General features: G+C 34.3%; 3 protein-coding genes across 5 annotated transcripts; 2 read left to right on the forward strand and 1 right to left on the reverse strand.

Moving 5' to 3' along the window:
* The first annotated feature begins 3,894 nt into the window (after window positions 1-3,894).
* On the forward strand, window positions 3,895-7,772 carry LOC101262801 (UPF0235 protein At5g63440). Of its 3 annotated transcripts, none has more exons than XM_004236282.5 (7): window positions 3,895-4,105; window positions 4,882-4,996; window positions 5,576-5,729; window positions 6,040-6,136; window positions 6,367-6,455; window positions 6,569-6,637; window positions 7,597-7,772. In XM_004236282.5, exons 1-7 carry the CDS (start codon window positions 3,991-3,993, stop codon window positions 7,654-7,656), a joined length of 699 nt encoding a protein of 232 aa, XP_004236330.1. In that variant the 5' UTR covers window positions 3,895-3,990; the 3' UTR covers window positions 7,657-7,772. The 3 variants fall into 3 exon arrangements, with proteins under 3 accessions (XP_004236330.1, XP_069151328.1, XP_010319055.2); XM_069295227.1 differs by having other exon boundaries at window positions 3,904-4,809; XM_010320753.4 differs by having other exon boundaries at window positions 3,904-4,809; window positions 4,896-4,996.
* Window positions 7,773-8,504: 732 nt separating this feature from the next.
* Window positions 8,505-14,655, forward strand: LOC101261907 (ubiquitin-like modifier-activating enzyme 5). The gene is made up of 14 exons (XM_004236279.3): window positions 8,505-8,844; window positions 9,612-9,680; window positions 9,764-9,877; window positions 10,423-10,551; window positions 10,758-10,826; window positions 11,097-11,249; window positions 11,455-11,491; window positions 11,580-11,662; window positions 11,920-11,994; window positions 12,382-12,456; window positions 12,774-12,860; window positions 12,949-13,064; window positions 13,269-13,315; window positions 14,256-14,655. Exons 1-14 carry the CDS (start codon window positions 8,755-8,757, stop codon window positions 14,390-14,392), a joined length of 1,281 nt encoding a protein of 426 aa, XP_004236327.2. The 5' UTR covers window positions 8,505-8,754; the 3' UTR covers window positions 14,393-14,655.
* Window positions 14,656-14,814: 159 nt separating this feature from the next.
* Window positions 14,815-18,560, reverse strand: LOC101262504 (uncharacterized). The gene is made up of 9 exons (XM_004236281.5): window positions 18,206-18,560; window positions 18,057-18,132; window positions 17,393-17,432; window positions 16,519-16,577; window positions 16,410-16,447; window positions 16,168-16,231; window positions 15,937-15,990; window positions 15,371-15,472; window positions 14,815-15,229 (listed from the first exon to the last, which is right to left on the reverse strand). The coding sequence occupies exons 1-9, from the start codon at window positions 18,394-18,396 to the stop codon at window positions 15,173-15,175; spliced, it is 681 nt and encodes a 226-aa protein (XP_004236329.2). The 5' UTR covers window positions 18,397-18,560; the 3' UTR covers window positions 14,815-15,172.
* Between the last annotated feature and the right edge of the window lie 664 nt (window positions 18,561-19,224).

Raw genomic sequence — 19,224 nt, forward strand, 5'->3', positions numbered from 1 at the left:
TTGTTTTGTGTTAAACAAGCTCTAAGTACTGCAGTTTGTTCAAAAGAAGCCGTTTTGGCGGTGCCCTTGTCTTCCAAATGTTTTTTCATGGCCAATTTTCCACTTCATATGTCCTCTTTCAGAAGTTTAACCTGATAGCATGTTTCGTTTGAGAATTTTCCCATCTTTTCTGCCAATCTATTGTATGGATTCATTCATTTTTTCCTCTGGTACTATTTTCTCCAGTTTCTAAACCAAAAGATTCGCACTTCTATTTTCTCGTCATCGGAGTTCCTTTGAAACCGTAGATTCCATCTATCTCTAATTATTTCAGAAATGCTGCAATAGTACGTACTTTATCATCAACCAGGCTGTCTAGACATGCAGAGAGCTTTCCGATGCAACATTCTCTAACGATATGTAGATCCCACATAATAATCTTTTTCCCATTGCTGATCTTTAATCTGCTTACATTTCTAATCTTCTGCCCATTTCTGACCTTCAATCTGCCGACATTCTAATCTTCTTCCTGTTGCCACCCTTCAGTCCTAATTTCATCTTGAAACTCTTCCTAGAGATTTCCTTCAATCTGCCATATTGTAATCTTTCAGTCCTAATTTCATCTTATAACTCGTCCTAGAGGTTTCTAATTTGTTTTCATGCCGCTCAGTTGGAGTAATCACTGTTCGTGTGTCTGTTCTACAAGTCATCTTTATCATAATTATATCCTTGGTGTGCCCTTTTAAGTTCCCAACATTTATTGTGAAGCTGCTTGTTCTACACCCTAGTGGTAAATGAAGTTATAGCCAGATTTTACAGAGTGCTCTCCATCTTTCTGATACCTCCATTTTATCGAGTTGGATCTTTTTTGATGTTCAGTCATTTTATTTCCCAATCTTCACAATTCCTCGTGAAGGATAATACACCCAGCCATTTTGTAATCAATCACTAAGGCATCAACTGATTTTTTCTTCCTTTTTCGTTGTTTTCTTCACCATGCTGTCATCTCTTTTTACTGTTTATCAATATAGTCCATGTCTTATCTTTTTGTTGCCTCCTTCCCGGAAAGGAATCATTCTATTGTTCCTCCACTTCTGATGAAACGGAAAATAATGACATTAGATAGTGTGGATTGCCATCCAAGAACATGTTCATAATGTCAATCTACCTCCAAAAGGGAAGGTTTTGATGAAGCAGTAGATTCCTTTGATGGCATCAAAAAGATGCAGAAGTTATGAAAGAAAGTTTAAGGGATCTTTGACACTTCCGACAGTTTGACATATAATAGTAGCTTTCCCTTCCCTTTGATGAGAAACAGCTAGGATTTTGCTTTAGTCTGACTTCTGTTGGGACTTGGTCAACTTCGAGTTCTCAGCTCTAGTTGGTATTCAATCTTCCTTTTTATGGTAATGCTGGTTGAGTGGTAGCTAGCTGTAAGCATTTCTTAGCTTCCACTGCAATTACCGATTTTCTTTTTTTCCCCATGAAACTGCTATCAGAATCAAATTGCACCGTTAGAGCATTCACCATTCTTTAGAAGACTATATATCTTGCATGATAATGACACATAATCCACTTCTTCTTTTTTCCAACCTGAGCTTTGCATTGACATTAGTGCAAATCATATTCTCCGAAAGTTTCAACTGTTATAGATGTATTTCATGCTGCAAGTAAATTATATTTGAAGTTCTAAAAAATATTGTTATGTGATGCAAGGGGTAATCTTTTCATGCTATCTATCTTATGTTCATGGTTTGTATCTTTGTGGAAATACTTCCGAAGAGATAAAAGGGAGGTGTCATGTATCTTGGATGGAGGTATTCTCTTGTTTCCGGGTCCAGGGTAGGTCTTTCTTCTGAAGGAAATAGGCATGTAGAGATCTTCTGCATTAGGCACGGTGTCTACTGGATTTCTTTTGAGTCGATTTTTGCCCTTTGTTACTCTAGGAGGGGACTAGAAATGAGGTTCATCACAAGAGGCGAGATTGCTGGTTTATGATTTGTATGGGGGCTAATGGCTGTTATATTTGTGCTTCGTTTCTGATAATTGAAGAAGAAGATGAGGCGGGGGCACTTAATAACTTGATTTCAAATGCAATAATCTTCTAGTAAATATTGATGTGCGGATTCTAGCTGCCTTTTTGATTGAGTTGTCAATAATCACTGGTTATGTAGGGAAGAAAGTATCTTGGGAAAGCTCTAGTGTATCTTTGCTGCTCTAAAAAAGGTTTATTGTATCTTGCTTTTTTTTCATTTGTGATTTTACCGATTGTCTAAAGCTCTATATTGGGGAGTTGTTCCTCAGTTCCGTTCCTGACATGACCCTGTTTCATCTTAATTGTTATTTTAACGTAAAAATTTTCTTGGTTCAAAGCGGAGATGACATTTCTCTTCAAAGACACTAGTCTGGTTTTTTTTGTTGTTGTGATGTTTGTCATTGTTCATTCAATTTGTATTACTACATTTGTTGTTGTGCTTATTCTACATCTTGCTATCTGTTGTTTTCATTTTATTATTATTATCATACATCGCCATATTTACTACCTAACTCTACTTGTGTGATTATACTGTCTATGTTGTTGTATTAAAGTAACAATGTGATCACCCCAAATCGACAGTTACAAGAGTCTTTATTGTTACTTAACTATGAATTACTTGATGACGTTGAAGTGATGAAAAAAGCTCAAGATGTTAATTCGAGTTGTTTATTATAAAGTGGTAGTGAACGAATACACATTAAATCAATAGTTCGGATAGGAAATATCATTTTTTAAAATTTGAAAGTTATATGAGGAATGTAATGATGTTACTAATTGAGCAGTGTTAATCATTTTAAAAAATCTCAAAATCATTTGATGTTACTATGCATATTGTAAATAATGTTCTTAACATTTTCAATACTCAAAAATCAAAATCAAATGATAGTCTATTGTGAATTTAATGTAACTAGGCCTGGAAACATGAAAACAAAGGGAAAACAATAGAAAAATATTGAATCTAAATTAGAAAGTACTAGAAAATTTAACGGTAGTTCGTACGAGGAATTAATATCTAAAGCGGCAACTCAAATATATTAATGGCTTAAAGAAAATGTATGGGTCTTACACCTAAATTGTTGATAATGTTTATATAATTATTTTCTTCTAGTTTTCAATTGATAATATGATCAAATTCTTTTAAAATTATATTAATGAGATATACTTTAAACATGTTAAATTTCTTCTATAATTCCTTCATTTTTCATGAAAAGTTACTGTTTTCTACAAATAATATTCAATATTTGTTAAAAATAATAATAACATAGCCTATTATTATTAAAAATGAGGCCCTTAAATTTGAGAGTTTAAATCGCATGTCTTTTTTTAAAATATTGTCGTAGATAAAAATATACAATATTGAGCACTCCAAATTTTCGTTAACATTATATTTTTTCTCACATTATGTCCCGCATTAAAAAAGAGAAGGAAAACGATAATGAGAATTGAAACATTGTGTTAATAATGTAGAATTTCACACCTACATTACTTTCTTAGGCAAATGCACAAGATTTTTGTTCATATTATTGTATACAACGTAAAATTAAATATCAATAAGATAATCTATTACTTTTTTTGTTTTATATTATTTGATTCATATTGACGTGACACAATCTTTAAATTTTTTTTATTAAATAACCTTTGTTAAGTTATATGCAAAGTTCTCAATTTGACTAATTATGTTTTGAGTAGTATAGAAGAAAAATAATAAAAATCCCTCAATTTATTAAAATGAACAAGTAAATAAAATAAAATAGAGAATCCGAGAACATCTTTCATTTCGAAAAATTATGGGGTCACATTTGAGTTTTTACAGTGAAGTTGGAGGCAAACTGTCCAAATAAGAAAAAGACAAGGGCAAAAGTAGAATTTACTGGGAATATCCAATCGAGCTGAAAGAGAACGAAAAAAAGAGAAAAAATAATAAAATCTTCATCCTTCTCCGGCGGTGTACTTGCGAGAGTTTTAGGGGAAAGATGCCGAAGAGGACAACGCACACATACTCTAGCGAAGACGCAGTTACCGACGGTACCAACTCCGATCTCTTCGTGTATTACTGCAAGCACTGCAGTTCTCATGTCCTCATCTCCGGTTCGTACTCTCACCTTTTTCTCTCTATTCTGTAAACAAATTTACTCGCACTGTACTTAAAACGAATGAGCGTTAATTTGGTTGGTTATTTGTTATATTTGTTGAATTTTCAGTTTACAGTACTATGTAAATCGCATTTTTTTTATTGTTGAAAGTTTTACTTCTAGAGATGAGGTGGGATGTTGAGGTTTATGATAATTGGTGTGAAGGAACTAGTTGAATTATGCTAAAATCTGAAAAGTTTGGAGAGTCAACTATGGTCTGGAAGTGATTTAGAGAAGTTCTTCTGAACTATTGAGTCATTATGTTTATAGTAGTAACTAGTAATTGGTTATATGATGGAATGTGATACATGCTACGTTGAACGTTGAGAATTTCTAGTTTCCAGTATTATCCGTTTCTTCAAATTTCGACGTCTAATGGTTTGTCGTCTTTTGCTTCTTGTGCGCGGATTAGATGTGATTAGGTGGTGTATAATTTTTTTCTTGTTATTGGCATGATGGAGAAAAACTTCCTTATGATTATATTAAGAATGAGAGAGGATTTATTGTTACTTTTACTATATTATGGCATTTTTCTCTTCTCTTCTCATTTGAGCCGAGGGTCTTTCGGGAACCGCCTCTTTATCCCACAAAGGCAAGGGTAAGGTCTGTATACATCCTACCCTGCTCAGACCCCACTTGTGGCCCGTTGGATTACACTGGGTATGTTGTTGTTATATATTATGGGGTTACTGCCAATTACAGGGCATTCTCCTTGCTAAAGTATGGTTGTAGATAATCAATTGCAGAAAATGCCAAAAAGGAAAACCGACAAGGCATATGTATTGGATAAAAAAAAGTATCTCGCAAGACTGAGTGTAGATGATGCGGGGAAAGTTCTTCTAAAGCGGTAATCTTTCTGCTCCTGTAAACTTTAGTATATTGATGTTGCTTCCATTAAAAGTATATGCAATCATCTGTAGAAGAATGTACGAAATTACACGTCAAGATTACAAGGTGTTTCAGTTTAAAATGGAATACCTTGCTCTGTTTGTAAGGGAAGCGTTGCTAGATTCTAAGAGTTAAAATGAAGCTCATGTAATCCTTGCAGTAATAAACTTGACCTACAGTGGAATGACATCATCAGAAGAGTTTAAAATAGGTATATCTAAATTATTACTGGAATACATATATGGAATGAACATGGATAACATGCAGACCAAAATATTATTACCATTGGGGAACCACAAAGATGGTGAGTAAAATACAGTCAAATGTCAGTAGGAAAAACTGAACTGAACGTGGACTTAATTACTTTCTGTCTTTGTGATGTACTTTGTCGGTTGGCCTTTTGCAGCTGCTCGTTAACGTAGAGATCTTTAGTTCATGTCTCTTGCTTCAGTGGAAAAGAACTTTATTATTGATGACTGATATGAGTAACAATTTAATATGGAACATTCTTTTGAAACCTTTTGCTTTTGCTTTATAGTGGTGAAGGGAAAATGGAGAAACAGTTTCGGATGTCCTGTAAGGGATGTGGCCTGTTTGTCTGCTATCGGGCAGAAGAAGATCTGGAGACTGCCTCTTTCATATATGTAGTTGATGGGGCACTTAGCACTATTGCGGCTGAGACAAATCCACAGGTATTATATCCTAATGATTTTGCTGTTATTCACTTTCTGGCTGCATTATATAGTTATGCCTACATATTTTCTGTATTTGTAGCAAGCCATAAATATGATTGTTGTCTGCTTTTTTACACTTCTTTTCTGCATTAGCTTGTTAATCTTTCTGTATTCTCTGTCCCTTGCTTGTTTGTAAGATCATGTAAAAAAATCTTATGCTTTATTCGAACACAGAAAATTCCTTATTTTTCTTACTTGTCAAATTATATACATGTTCTTCCAGATACATATATATCTTTAGGAATTAATATTTTCTTGTTTTATGAAGGATGCTCCTGTACCACCATGTATATCACAGTTAGAAGGTGGCCTTGTGCAAGTGGCGATAGAAGTCGAGGACCGTGCCCAGCGGTCAGCAATTACAAGTAAATAATCCTTCAATGATTTTTGGAAGTTAGACACTCTCATTTGCTTCAATTTCTTCAGTGTTGGGAAATGATTTGTCCACCTGAACAATTCTGCAGATGATTAATAATAATAATTCCTACTCTTCTGCTAATTGTAAAAGCTGAAAAATTTAGCGGTTGTACTGTTAACTTATCTATTTTGGCCTTGATGTTGATGTCTCGCTTATTTGACATTTATATTGTTGTAGGAGTGAATGCAGATGATGTTCGGGTCACTGTAACCGCACCTGCAGCTCGTGGGGAAGCTAATAATGAACTTCTGGAATTCATGGGCCGAGTATGCTGAACATTTTTGCCTTTGCCTCTTGGAAAAACTTTCATATTTGAGCTCATTATTTAGATACTTCGCTGGTTGATTCGCTGAACCACTAAGATTTTTTGTTTACGCAGGTACTGGGTCTGAAATTATCTCAGATGACTCTCCAAAGAGGATGGAATAGCAAATCAAAGCTTCTTGTAGTAAGTCAAAATTGACACGTCTAACTTTAGCTGTGTGTTTTCCCCATACGCAATTCTACTGTTTTCTCTGTTAAGTATTTTGGTCAGTTTCCTCTTTGGCTGGATAACCTGTAGATATTCTCTAGTGCTAATTTCGACATCAACAATACATACCATTTTAAAAACGAACTCTTATGTGTTCTCTTGTTCCTTGTGAGACACTGAGCATACGTCTTCCCTGCTATCTTTTGCATGTATATTATGGCTATAGAGATTAAGTTCTAAGGCTTGGTGTAATATTAACCTGAATATCAAATTCAATAGAAGCTTCACAGAAGAATATTTGTAGAATCAAAATCCAGTGATGCTAGATAGCCGAGATAGTATTCATCCACATTTTGGTCTAAAAGCAGGAAGAGGACACTCCACAGTTGGAAGTACGACCTTGGCTAGTAATCATAAATAAACTCTAGTGATTATGTATCGACGCATGCGGTGCATTACCTTTTTCCAAATCTGAGGAAGTGCTATCTATTCTAAGCTTTGCCAAGAACCACTTTGTCAGATTATGTTGTCTTTGAATAGTGCCTGGTAAGCTGCCTGACAAGAAGCAGCACATGCCGAGGAGTATACCTGCCGGTACCAATTGTATCAACTTGGCCTTACACCGGCCAATTTTTCAATTTTGAAGGGACAAGTTGAAACATCAAAGTACATAGACATTAGTTAAAAAAAAATCAAGGGAAATTGCTTGGGTGGTTTGTTTGTTCTTTCCTGGCAAGGACTTCTACCAATTTCATCAGTGAAAAGCTTTTCATTCACAATTCTTGCACTTTGATGACACATAAAAATAGTATTAGTTCCTTCCATTATGGCACAAGATGCATTTTGTCTAGAGAAGTATCCTTGTTAAAAACTGCAGATTACTAATAGTTATTTCTAAGTCAACTTCTCACTGATTTTTTTTTCCGCTGCATCAGGTGGAGGATTTGACAGCTAGACAAGTATATGAAAAACTCTTGGAGGCTGCCCAACCTTGAGATGGCTCCCAGATCCTAATAGTTTTTCGTAGTCATTTTCTCCATGTTTGTAACATTGAAACTTCAGTTTCCCAAAATTGAATTCAGTTGTCTATGCATCCGTTGTTCTGATCTTATTGGAAGTTCTTGGTTCCTACTTAGCAGTACTTACCTGCAAGGGTTCTTCTTCCCCCTACTAATTTTCAGGGGAGTGTTTGTATTCATCTACAAATGTCTTCTTTGCAACTGTTTAGCTCTTGCTGATTTAACTTTTAACTACTCAGTACTCAGCATCGGGGGAAGCAAAGAAAACTGTATTTCTGAACTTTGCATTGCCCTTTTTATTGCCAGGGCTTCAGCACATCATCCATCTCAGTGTGGATTCTCCATTTTTCGGCGTCACGCTGATTGTGTTTTTAACTGCTAAACCCAGAATTGATTTGATCATGAAAGAATCAGTCAGTGTAGTTTGGCAACTCACACAGCAAGAGGCTTTGGAAAGGCAAGAGTGACAGTGTTTTCATTTCGCACAATAAACGAATGGGAATTTTTTATTACACCAAAACTTAATCCCTCTTCTTGGAGAATTTTTTGCACACAAGGTTTACTTTTTCTGGTAAAATATATTACATTATTATATTTGAGAATAGGAAGTTTGATATCTTATATTTTTTTCTCAAGTATATTATTTATTACAGCATTTCTCTTGGTTTTTTCATTTTATTCTCAAATTTCTACTAAATTTTTAAACTAGATGACCCAGAATTTAGCTGCGCATTATAAAGTAATGTTACACAAAATAATTAAATAAAAACATAAGTGGATTTTTGACTTACAATATAATGTTTTCTTTTTCTTCTAATAATAATATTTAAAGTATGTCTAACAAGTCAAAACATATAGGGAGGAATGTGTAGTTTCTTTATTTTCTTTAAGAAAAAAAAGTCAAAGAAGAGAAATAATAAAAAATAAAATAAAAGGAAATTCCATATTTCTAATTGGGATTTATGAGTTATGGTTTCAAAACCTTGACTGACAAAAGCTATTACAATTACTACAAAGATTACACTAATATACCCAAATTGACGTTCCAGAGAAGTCGTCAAATCGGTAAGAATCATGGAGGTGGCGCTCAAAGAATTGCTGAGTGATCTCCATTCTCTCAAGAAATCAATCTCAGATCCTTCTCATCTTGCTCTAATCGAAAAGGTAAGTTCAATGGTGTTGCGAATTCTTCAATCTCCTAATATGTTAGGTCTAATTCAACTGGATCTGTTACAGTCGAGTAGAAGAATTCATTTTGGGTTCAATTGATTGAATGCTGATTATGTTCAGAATTTAGGTAATCATATCTGCCTAGGTCAAAGTTGTTTTAGATTTGTCTAAAATTATCTGCATTACGCATTGCAGTTTCAATAGGTAAAAAAATTAGGATTTCTAATGGAGTACTTCTTTGTTTGGCCTAAGATGAATTTAAATGGTGAGTTATGGTTGGTGAGGATTCATCTAGACATCATGTTTTCGGAATTGAGGCATAGTTATTGTTTTATGAATTGCAGTTTCATTCTCTCGGTATCCAGAACCACAACTAGTTTCAAAAGTATTTATTAAATGTATTCAAATTCATATCCTTAATAATGTCTTATGCTAAATAGGCTTTGGTTTATGTCATTGACTATATAGAAGTTGTTCAGGTTCTCTTCGTATTTTAATGTGAAATGGATATATTTGCCTTTCGATGTCCCTTAAAATTTAATATGGTTACTTTAAAGTAGAAACATAACTGGGAAATTTGGTCTTTTGGATCTACCGTCAATAAGGAGGAGAAACACCGTCAATTATTTTTCTAAAAAAAATTTACTGCAGTATTTGTTAAAAATATCAACATATCTTTCAAATGCCATTAACCTTTAATCTTTTTTTGGCATGTCCCGTCATGAGTTTTTGAATATTCTTCTCTTTGGTCGTATTTCTAGATGCATTTGCATGCTGAAAACATTGCTACTCTTGAGAAGTCAGGAACTACTCGCCGTTCAAAAGTCAAGGTTAGTGTATATAGTCGTCATGCCATATTTTCATTGGAATTAACTAAGAACTTTAGCCAATTACTTGATTGTGATGGTGGCAGGACATGAGTGCTGAAGTTGTTGATAGCAATCCCTATAGCAGGCTTATGGCACTCCAGAGGATGGGTATTGTGAATAACTATGAAAGAATAAGAGAGTTCTCAGTTGCCATTGTTGTATGTATTTTATCTTCCTCGTGTTAAATTCTGTATTTGTAATGTTATAGAACAAGATTTGTACTCTAATGTTGTTTTACATGTGTCATGACTTCCAATAATGCTATGAACCTGAGATTCATATAATTTAATATTTCCTGTCAAGGTCTTAGATGTATGCAAAATAATGTCTAAATTTTTTGGCTTTACACTTGAGATCTTTTATTTTGACTTATCAACAAAAAGGGAACTGTCTTTTATTTCCATCATACATCTGCTATACTGACTGCCAATCTGAGTGTTAAGCTCCTGGACTTACTTAAGGTATCTGTAAGATTTATTTTACCTGGACGCATATTGGTGCCTAAAAGGGCTTAGAGCCCTGGTTAAGACCTAGAAACTGCAAAATCTTTAGTATGTCCATCAAGCTGTCAGAATAATTATTTAGACGTCACTCTTTTAAACATGTATTTGAGTCCTCTATATTTTACTTTGGACTCCTGTATAATGCTTCTGCTAGTCCTTGATATTTAAATGCTCATAATTTTGTAATTTCTTCATGACAGGGCATAGGTGGTGTTGGCAGTGTTGCTGCTGAGATGCTGACAAGGTGTGGCATCGGTCGTCTTTTGTTGTATGATTATGACAAAGTGGAGTTAGCTAATATGAATAGGCTATTTTTTCGCCCAGAGCAGGTGTTCTAGAAAATATTCTTATTTCCATATCCCCTTGTGCATATGTGTAGTAGCTAGTGAGTGATTACATTTCTATATTGATAGTTTGTTTTATTGAGCCAAAGATTTTTTATATTTTCCTAACATGTTAAATTAGTATCCATTTTTTCAGCTATAAAGAATTATCACTTTGGCATTTTACCATACAATTCTAATGTCACTCCTAGGTCGGTATGACAAAGACAGATGCTGCTGTACAAACTCTTTCAGAGATAAATCCTGATGTTGTGCTTGAGGTAGGATTGTTTTCAGTTTGCCAGTTAGGGCTTTTTGTTTTAAAGGAAAGTTTGTTTGGAGTCCTTAACCAAGCTCAGGCTATAAACAAAATTATAGTAATTATTTCTTCTTTCCATTCCATTCCTGTAGATACTAGTGAATGACAGCAATGACATGTGCTACACTTTTTCAGTTTTTCTCTATAATATGTCTGTTTTTCTGCGTCCTTTAATTTCTTAGGGTTTTCTCCATCTTCCTCTTATTCTCATTTAACCGAATTGTCTTTGCAGAGCTACACGTTAAATATAACAACCGTGGAAGGTTTTGACACATTTATGTCAAGTCTTACAAATAAATCATTCCAGCCAACTAAGAGTGGTAGTGGGGTTGACCTCGTCTTGAGCTGTGTAGATAATTATGAAGCAAGGATGGTGGTAAATCAGGTGAGCAAATATCTGCTACCTAAAATTTTAATTAATTGCCAGTGTGTTTTCATGTCCCCTAATTCCTCTGTCAAAAGTATCTCCAAACTTGTTCTTTTCGCTAGTATTTCTTTAATCTGTATAAAAACATGTTTACTTGATATTAGGATTTAGGTTATTGGTTTGTTTGGTAAATTAACCCACTAAGTAATTCATCGCAATGCAGGCCTGCAATGAATTAAACCAAACATGGATGGAATCTGGTAACTGGCTGAGTTTCATGTTAATTTTTTGTCTTTCATGTGCGTCAGGAACCTCTGAATTAAACTAGACATTGATGGAATTTGATAGGTGTATCTGAAGATGCTGTGTCAGGTCACATACAATTGCTGATTCCTGGTGAAACTGCCTGCTTTGCATGTGTGCCTCCTCTGGTATGTTCTGTTATTGAAATTTTCCCTAATGGCTTCAATCAAGAATCACCAATCTTTAGTTGAAGTGAGACCTTGATTTGTGAAAGAGTCCTCAATAACAATCACAAACTTAAGTTTGATAAAAGTTAAATGGCATAACTAAAAATGATGCAGAACTACTTTGTTCTTCCAAATTTCAGCTTTCTGTATAAATTCCAACTAAGATTGCTTTCAAGTAAACCAAATAATTTGCTGAAACGGAATACTTGTGGTTTTAGGTAGTAGCATCTGGAATTGATGAACGAACCCTAAAGCGTGAAGGGGTTTGTGCTGCATCACTACCTACTACAATGGTATGAAAAAACCTTAATTCCTCAATTATTTGTCTGTTCCCTTTCTCCTTATTAATTTTATGCATGACATATTCTAAGTTCTCTGCCTGAAGATCACCATGTGAATGGCTTTTAAATGATAAGCAATTGTAATTGTAAAAAGAACCAGTGAAAATTGTGGTTGAAGTTTGGTTCTTCTCATCTTCAAAATTATTCTCTCTCTCTCTCTCTTTATAGCCACATTTGCTGCTAATTTGGTTGCTTTTCTCATGTTTATGCTTTGTTTTGAGGAATAATATGAACTTTTCTTCCAGCAAAACTACTAGAATCTTGTTTATATTTGATTGAAGCGGTATTACAAATTCATTATTCGATTTGGTAAATTAACATTTGAACCGTCTTTGATAGGGAGTTGTTGCTGGACTTTTAGTTCAAAACACATTGAAGTACTTGTTAAAGTTCGGACAGGTGTCACGCTATCTGGTAAAGCTTGCCATCTCTCTCTCTCTCTCTCTCTCCCCTTCTCCCCCACTAAGGCTGTAGGGTAGATGTGAAAAAATGTTAATCACTCTTAAGTTCTTTCTTGGACTTTTTTTTAGTCAAAGACTTGAGTTCCGTCAAGCCTCTGAAGTACGAAGGACTTTCTTAATAACTCCTTATTGTCTATTCATCCTCAACAAATAACTGGTCAAGTTCAGAAGTGAACTTGCCTCCTATAAAAGGAGGACAAGGTGAGACAGAAAGTAAGTGTAGCTCAACAGTTTTGATGTTTATAGTTTCTTTCTTGTTGCTTATTCTAGGGGTACAATGCTCTCAAAGATTATTTTCCAACAATGGAGATGAAGCCAAACTCACAATGTTCAAACGCTGCTTGTTTGGAACGACAGGTATAGTGTCCATGGTCCTACAAGTGAGGTCATTTTATTTGATATTCAATTGAAGTTCTGACATTTTATGGTGATCTCTACTTTGCAGAAGGAATACATTCTTGCAAAGCCTACTAGGGATGCTGCTGCTAAAGCAAAGGCGGACATAGAAGCATTATCACCTGCAGAAAACCCTGTTCATGCAGATAATGAATGGAACATAAGGTAATCTTCATAAAATTTATCCAAATTAAAAACAAAAAACACAAGGTAAGCTTAGAGACAACTACTTTCTCGCATGCCTCATATTGGTATAAAGCACTTTAGCAACTTTCTTGAGTTTCTAGTTTAAGTATGGTGTCTTATAACATTTATTCATCTTGTTGTTGTTCAAGTAATTGATTTTGTTGTTGCCTTGTGATCTTTCAGCGTTGTAGATGACGAAGAGGTGGATGGTTCTGACGTTAAAAAATCAGGTAATGTCAACTCTGATAGACAGATTTTTCTTTTGTTCGAGTTATCTCCTAGCTATTTTTCAAAAAAAAAAAAAAAACAGTAATCTGCTAACTTAAAATTCTTGGATGGATCATAGTTCATAACTCAAAAATGAAGCCCATATTGCTCAATACAAAAGTTTCTTTTTTCCAAGATGTGACTAACTTAATGATATCCATAATTTTTCATCTAGACATCTAAAATGCTAAAACTTAGAAGCAGGGGATATAGAATGAAATTACACTAAGTTTGGAGAGTTAGAAGGTGAAAGAACTAGTCATGAGAATGGAAGTTGGAAGGAAAATAAGGGAAAAGGAAAATACAGTTTGTTCTGCTGCTGATTAGGACAGGTATGTCAACTGCCTGAAATTGCAAGTGTCATGCACTAGTATAATAAGATGCATAGAAAACACAACACATACCCTCTAGGCCATGTGTAGCTTTAGAGTATACTTGCCAATTAATAAAGCTTGCTGAAAAAGTGCATGTAATTCCTTGTTCTGCGATGATGCCAGATCACACTAGGTCAGTTTCTCTCTTCCTTGTGTTTTGGATGGATTTCTAGTTTATACAGGTGGAAGTCAAACAGTCACTGTTTGTATATGTCTATTTCCCTGGCTTTTACTGAGCAATTAAGACTTCAATAATTCTCTACACAATATAGAATGACTTCTAGTTGCCCACTTGTGGCATTGTAACAAATAATTAGACAATAGATCAGTAGTTGCATAGAATTGTATTAAGACAACTAGGAAAAGGAAATATTCCAGATATCATTGTGACAGTTACTTCCTACAACTATACTTCATGTGATGGATCGTATTTTAGGTTATAATTTAAAGGAGAAAGAGAATGAACTAATGGCTGAAATCATCTGAAACTATCATACTTATGATATCTATACTTCTGTTTTAATTGCAGGTGTCCTTCCCGAAGGTATTGTTCATGAGCTTCCAGTAGCTGACGATTACCCAAAAGCACCTCTCACAGAGACTGTTGGTCCTGCGGATGACCTTGAAGAGCTCAGAAGGCAACTTGAAGCCCTTAACGCTGATTAGATTACTGAAAATACAAAAAGAGAAAAATTCTTGCTATAGAGAAAAGTAAAACTTGCTCGAAGTTGCATGATGTTCGTGTAAAATTTCCTTGCTTTGGAGAAAAATTATGCTTCCTAAAGTGAGCTTGACACATTTGGGATTTTGGCGGCAATTTTAATGCCTAGTGTTCCTATTCCCAGCATGTGGGATGAACTAGTCCTACATTGCAACAACTTACTGACAAAGATTTAAGTTAATGTTGTATTACTAAAAGGTTAATTTAATATTGTCACCATCTCAGTTCTAGCAATTTTGGATCCCTGAAGGTGTTAAATTAATGTTTCAGGCAAAATGCAAAATGCAGATTAATGGATTCCAAATCCTGCAAAATGCAGGCAAATTCTCTATTGCTAAAACCAGAGCCATCACAGAGAGTATCCGAAATAAGTATGTTTTTTCTGTTTTAAACTTCCAATGAATAGGATACACATCAACGTATTACCACACTTTTATCGACATAAAACTAATTTAATTGTAGTAAAACATCTGTTAAACTTGCTTAATGGGAAGTTAACTCATCAGCTTTACACTAACCAGTGAAGGCAGCTTTTCATCTTAAAGTGAGCAGTTACAAACATTTGGTACACATCTCAATAATTGAACACCCATCATAGTATAAGAGTTGCGAGTCCTCAACCCTCTTAGCAGCATTACTAATTTACATCCATCTTTCATCTTTAACCCAAGAGAGATCCATAAGATACATTAAGGCCTACAGAAGAGCACGTCGTCGAGGAGTGTCTATAGTTCTTCAAAATTGATAGAGATCTCTTTCATCTGTGGCTGATGCCTCCTTACCTACAATCAGGATTTAAGTAAGTTCACAAATTGAAATAACTGATACATGCTGCTAACCTTTTCACCAAGGATTATAAGTTCTTTTTTTTTCCATTGGTAAGCAACATTTCTTGGAGAGGAGTTGACACTAAATCTACTTACCTTAATGCCAGCCAATGACAGAAGTTTGTGCGAAGCAACATACGCTGTGTCAGAACCGTCTAATCTCTTCTCCACAAAATAAATAACTTCTGAAACACCAGACTGCAAATACAGATATTTGTGAAGTATAAATTAGTGGAAAACCAAAAATAGAAGGTGCATGATGCAGAGATGCAAAATCAATCACAAATATAGTTCCCAGTGCATACTGCATAGAAGTCAAAAAAAATATACTGGAGAACACCCAAAGATTCTTTTCATAGCTATTTTTATTCCAGAATTCTCATTAATCTTTTTATGATTAAACATTATATATTGATAAGTGTCAAACGTGCCATCTTATATCTGTATTTATTTTGATTTAAGGGAATATGAGCACAAAATCCTGATGCAAGTTTTTCCACTTCATGCAAATTCTTTTTGTTCTCTTCACATAATTTCTGCTAGTGTGTCACACTGAATTTATAAAATAAAAAAAAGCCTAAGCTCCCAAACAGAAGCAATCTTCCATAGTAAAAAATGTTGCTATGCTTAGATATTTTGAGGTCAAATAGGATCAGACTTACCTGAATGATAATCTTTGCGCATTCATTGCAAGGAAACATTGTCACGTAAAGCCTCTGCATAATAGGGTAAGGCGTATTCTGTGAGATAATACTGGGCAAAACACAGGCCAGATAAAATAATTTCCAATTACTTAATAAGAAAAGAGGCTGTTCAGAGAGAGAGAAAAAGAATTCGCAGTAGGAGTGACAGGACATTAGATCGATACTGCACAGGTCAAGACCCAAGCTAACCTGTCCTGCAGCAGATGCATGATTTGTATTCAGGATGGCATTAACTTCAGCATGACAAACATAACTGCAAGAGAATTGGTAAGCTTGAAATGAGGTAGAGTCATCAAATGTAGACTGAGTGAAACTTGTTTCTTGAATTGAGATAGTATGTTTGGTATGGTAATTACAACCTACAAAATAACATTGTGTAGTCTACTGACATAAATTACACATAAAATGTCTCAGAGAAGCTTATTACTTACGGATACTTTGTCTCCAGTGGATTCCCATTTTTAGATTTCTGAAATGTTAGGAATTAATTAGAATAACAGTGACAGTAATAAAGATATATGCTCCTTGAACAAAAACAACCTTTGCCCAGGGAAGCTTGTCATCTGAACAGCCACGTGGGAACCCGTTGTATCCAATGCCTGGCTAAAAGTAGAGCATCAATCAGATAGAATCTAATAGTCAATTGGCAGTAAATATGTTGCCCAAATGTTTGTATTCTAGAAATTATGTGATTAGCCTAATCAAACATTCATGTAGTACAGGGAAAAAATCAAATAATAAATACCCATATGAAAAAGATAACAAATCAGAGAGTCAAAGATCAAAAATCCTATATGAATCTCAAGTGTGAAATTAACCAATATACCCCCAAGTGTGGCAATGCTGCCACATCTATTCTACGTCAAGTGATATAAACGATACAGAGCATATGTTAAATAATACTAACTAATGTGCAAAGACTAAAGCAACTTAAGAGGGGCAACTTAAGAGGGGACTGAAGACTGGCGTCTTGCAAATGTTTGCAGTTCCTACGAAAGCACTGCATGAGTATTAAGTAGTGAATGAAGCTTTTTAAACCTCCCTACTATTTCAGAGAACCATCTCCATTTCATTTTTTCTGGAACCAGTATGAAATCATATGACTCAACCAATATAATGGTAAAGTGATAGGACCATCGGAGTTCTCAAATCAAGAAATGATTAATAATAGTATCATTAGTGAAATATAACCAAATATTGAGGTCCTAAGTGAATGTGAACATGTGTTCATCTATCTTTTGATGATTTTTTTTTATGAAACTAGTTCATCTATCTCTGAGCTACTCCGACAGACAATTAGATGACTTGATGTGGTTCTTCCTAATCAAATGTGATTTGAACAATGAACCTTAATGATGTGAAACATTTTCAGTTTTCAATAGACAGATATTTGATTCCTTTAAATATATCTTACCTAATATTACATAATTTTGACTCACCAAACATGCTCCAACCTGCCAAACAGCCAGAAAATGGTTAGTCCCAAGGGAGCTTGTGAAACCTCAATCAAGAAAGTCAACCTCAAAGTAGCATTATAGCAGTAAAAAGTGGAAATATCATACAAATGAACGAGAGCAGCATGAACAAATGTAACTGTCTTTAAACAGCTTCATTCATTCCATTGGCAAAAATCCGATCATCACAAATTATTAGATAACTCCTTTTATGTGAGGTTAAAAGAGGTAACAATCACTGATAACTACTTTGGTTTCACCTAAACGGCTCAATAAATACGACAAACTAATCAGTAGCTTTTCTTTTAAATTCAGAGTCCTTAGTTTGTGTATCATCTCAAGACTACTGGTAGTTTCTATTGTGTGTTAGAAAATAGTTCATTCCTTCTTTTTTCTATTTAGGAAGAATCCTTCTAATAATATATAGATCTGTCAATTAACAAAGTGAACTCAGCGAAGTATACATTAGTTTTTCGCAATACGATAATTACAACAACTAAGCATGAAATATACAACAATTTAACAAACAGTTGGCGTGTAATTCCAATCATCCACTCGAATCCAAATAACTCCAAATTCATGAAAATGCTTAAAATAGGTTCGGTTCACAAATTATAGTAGTACCTGCCTGTTTGGATCCTTTGATCTTTCAGCAGATAAAAATGCAATCGCCATAAAGTAATCATCCCACGACAAATACCTACAATTACAAAACCATAGCAAAATACTTAACTAAGGATCTAAGAAAAACGGTAAAAGTTAAATCCACAAACCCTTTTCGTTTTGAAGGATCAAATGGATTCCGAGAAGACGACGACTTCCTTTGATGAAAACCGTTAACTCCCGAATCTGGACCAGTAACAGAACGGTTTTTCGGGTTGAAAAACAAGCGAATGGTCATAGCAGAGGCAAAGGCACCAAACACTGCGGCAGCTGAGAACAGCGTTAGCTCTCTGGAATTCATGGCTTTTGATCGGAATCTTACAGTAGACGCGAAAACGAAGGGATTTTTTCGCCGCCAAAAACAGAGATTGAGCGAAATTGTAGCGGGAACAGCTTTTTTTATTCGCGCCAAAATTGGACTTATAATCAAAATAAAGATCAATTGATATTTGAGGGACTAAACATGTTAATTTCCCTATTTATAATCTGTTTTATGTTGACAAAAGAATGGATGATTTTTTTTTTTTTAAAGTGACCACTTCACACTTTTAATGCCTCATTTTTTTCCGAACGCAAATCTTTTCGTTTTTCAAAAGTCAAATAGTTAAATTTAATTAAAAATTTATGTATGAAATTTTCAAGTTTTTTAAAATAAATTGTTTGACTTTTGAGAAATGAAATATATATATATGTATGTATATATATTACGTAAAAAATATTATAAAACACAATAATTGACAATTCAAAATAATCAAAAAATAAAAAAAAATTACGATCAAATATAGTCACATAAATTAGGAAGGAGAAAGTATTTTTTAGGGACTTTTCACATAGCAAACATAAAATTCATATTTATATGTTATAGCAAAATTCACATAATTGTGCTCCATAGCAAACATATATATGTATAGTTCGCTATACATATACAATAGAAACGAAGTGTATAAAATGAGAAAGAGAAAGACATTTGGGCAGAGAATTGTATAAAACGAAGTATATAAAACAAATTGTATAATTATAAGTGTATAGAAAGATTATATACAATTTAATTTTGTATAAAACGAGAAAGGAGGCATGGAACATAAAATTGAATCGAATTGTGTAAAATGAGAAAGAGAGAAAGACAAAA

This window comes from Solanum lycopersicum, chromosome 3 (genome assembly GCF_036512215.1).
Source record: "Solanum lycopersicum chromosome 3, SLM_r2.1".
In the NCBI taxonomy this organism is placed as follows: domain Eukaryota; kingdom Viridiplantae; phylum Streptophyta; class Magnoliopsida; order Solanales; family Solanaceae; genus Solanum; species Solanum lycopersicum.

What these genes read in the sequence shown, in the direction of transcription:
- LOC101262801 (XM_004236282.5), top strand. Translation starts at nt 3,991, where the DNA reads ATGCCGAAGAGGACAACGCACACATACTCTAGCGAAGACGCAGTTACC. An exon ending in GGGAAAGTTCTTCTAAAGCG is followed by an intron (nt 4,997 to 5,575) that starts GTAATCTTTCTG and finishes TTTGCTTTATAG; the next exon opens with TGGTGAAGGGAAAATGGAGA. An exon ending in CCAGCGGTCAGCAATTACAA is followed by an intron (nt 6,137 to 6,366) that starts GTAAATAATCCT and finishes ATATTGTTGTAG; the next exon opens with GAGTGAATGCAGATGATGTT.
- LOC101261907 (XM_004236279.3), top strand. Translation starts at nt 8,755, where the DNA reads ATGGAGGTGGCGCTCAAAGAATTGCTGAGTGATCTCCATTCTCTCAAG. An exon ending in CTGCTTGTTTGGAACGACAG is followed by an intron (nt 12,861 to 12,948) that starts GTATAGTGTCCA and finishes TCTACTTTGCAG; the next exon opens with AAGGAATACATTCTTGCAAA. An exon ending in GATAATGAATGGAACATAAG is followed by an intron (nt 13,065 to 13,268) that starts GTAATCTTCATA and finishes GTGATCTTTCAG; the next exon opens with CGTTGTAGATGACGAAGAGG.
- LOC101262504 (XM_004236281.5), bottom strand. Translation starts at nt 18,396, where the DNA reads ATGAATTCCAGAGAGCTAACGCTGTTCTCAGCTGCCGCAGTGTTTGGT. An exon ending in CAAAGGATCCAAACAGGCAG is followed by an intron (nt 17,433 to 18,056) that starts GTACTACTATAA and finishes GCTGTTTGGCAG; the next exon opens with GTTGGAGCATGTTTGGTGAG. An exon ending in GCGCAAAGATTATCATTCAG is followed by an intron (nt 15,473 to 15,936) that starts GTAAGTCTGATC and finishes CTGTATTTGCAG; the next exon opens with TCTGGTGTTTCAGAAGTTAT.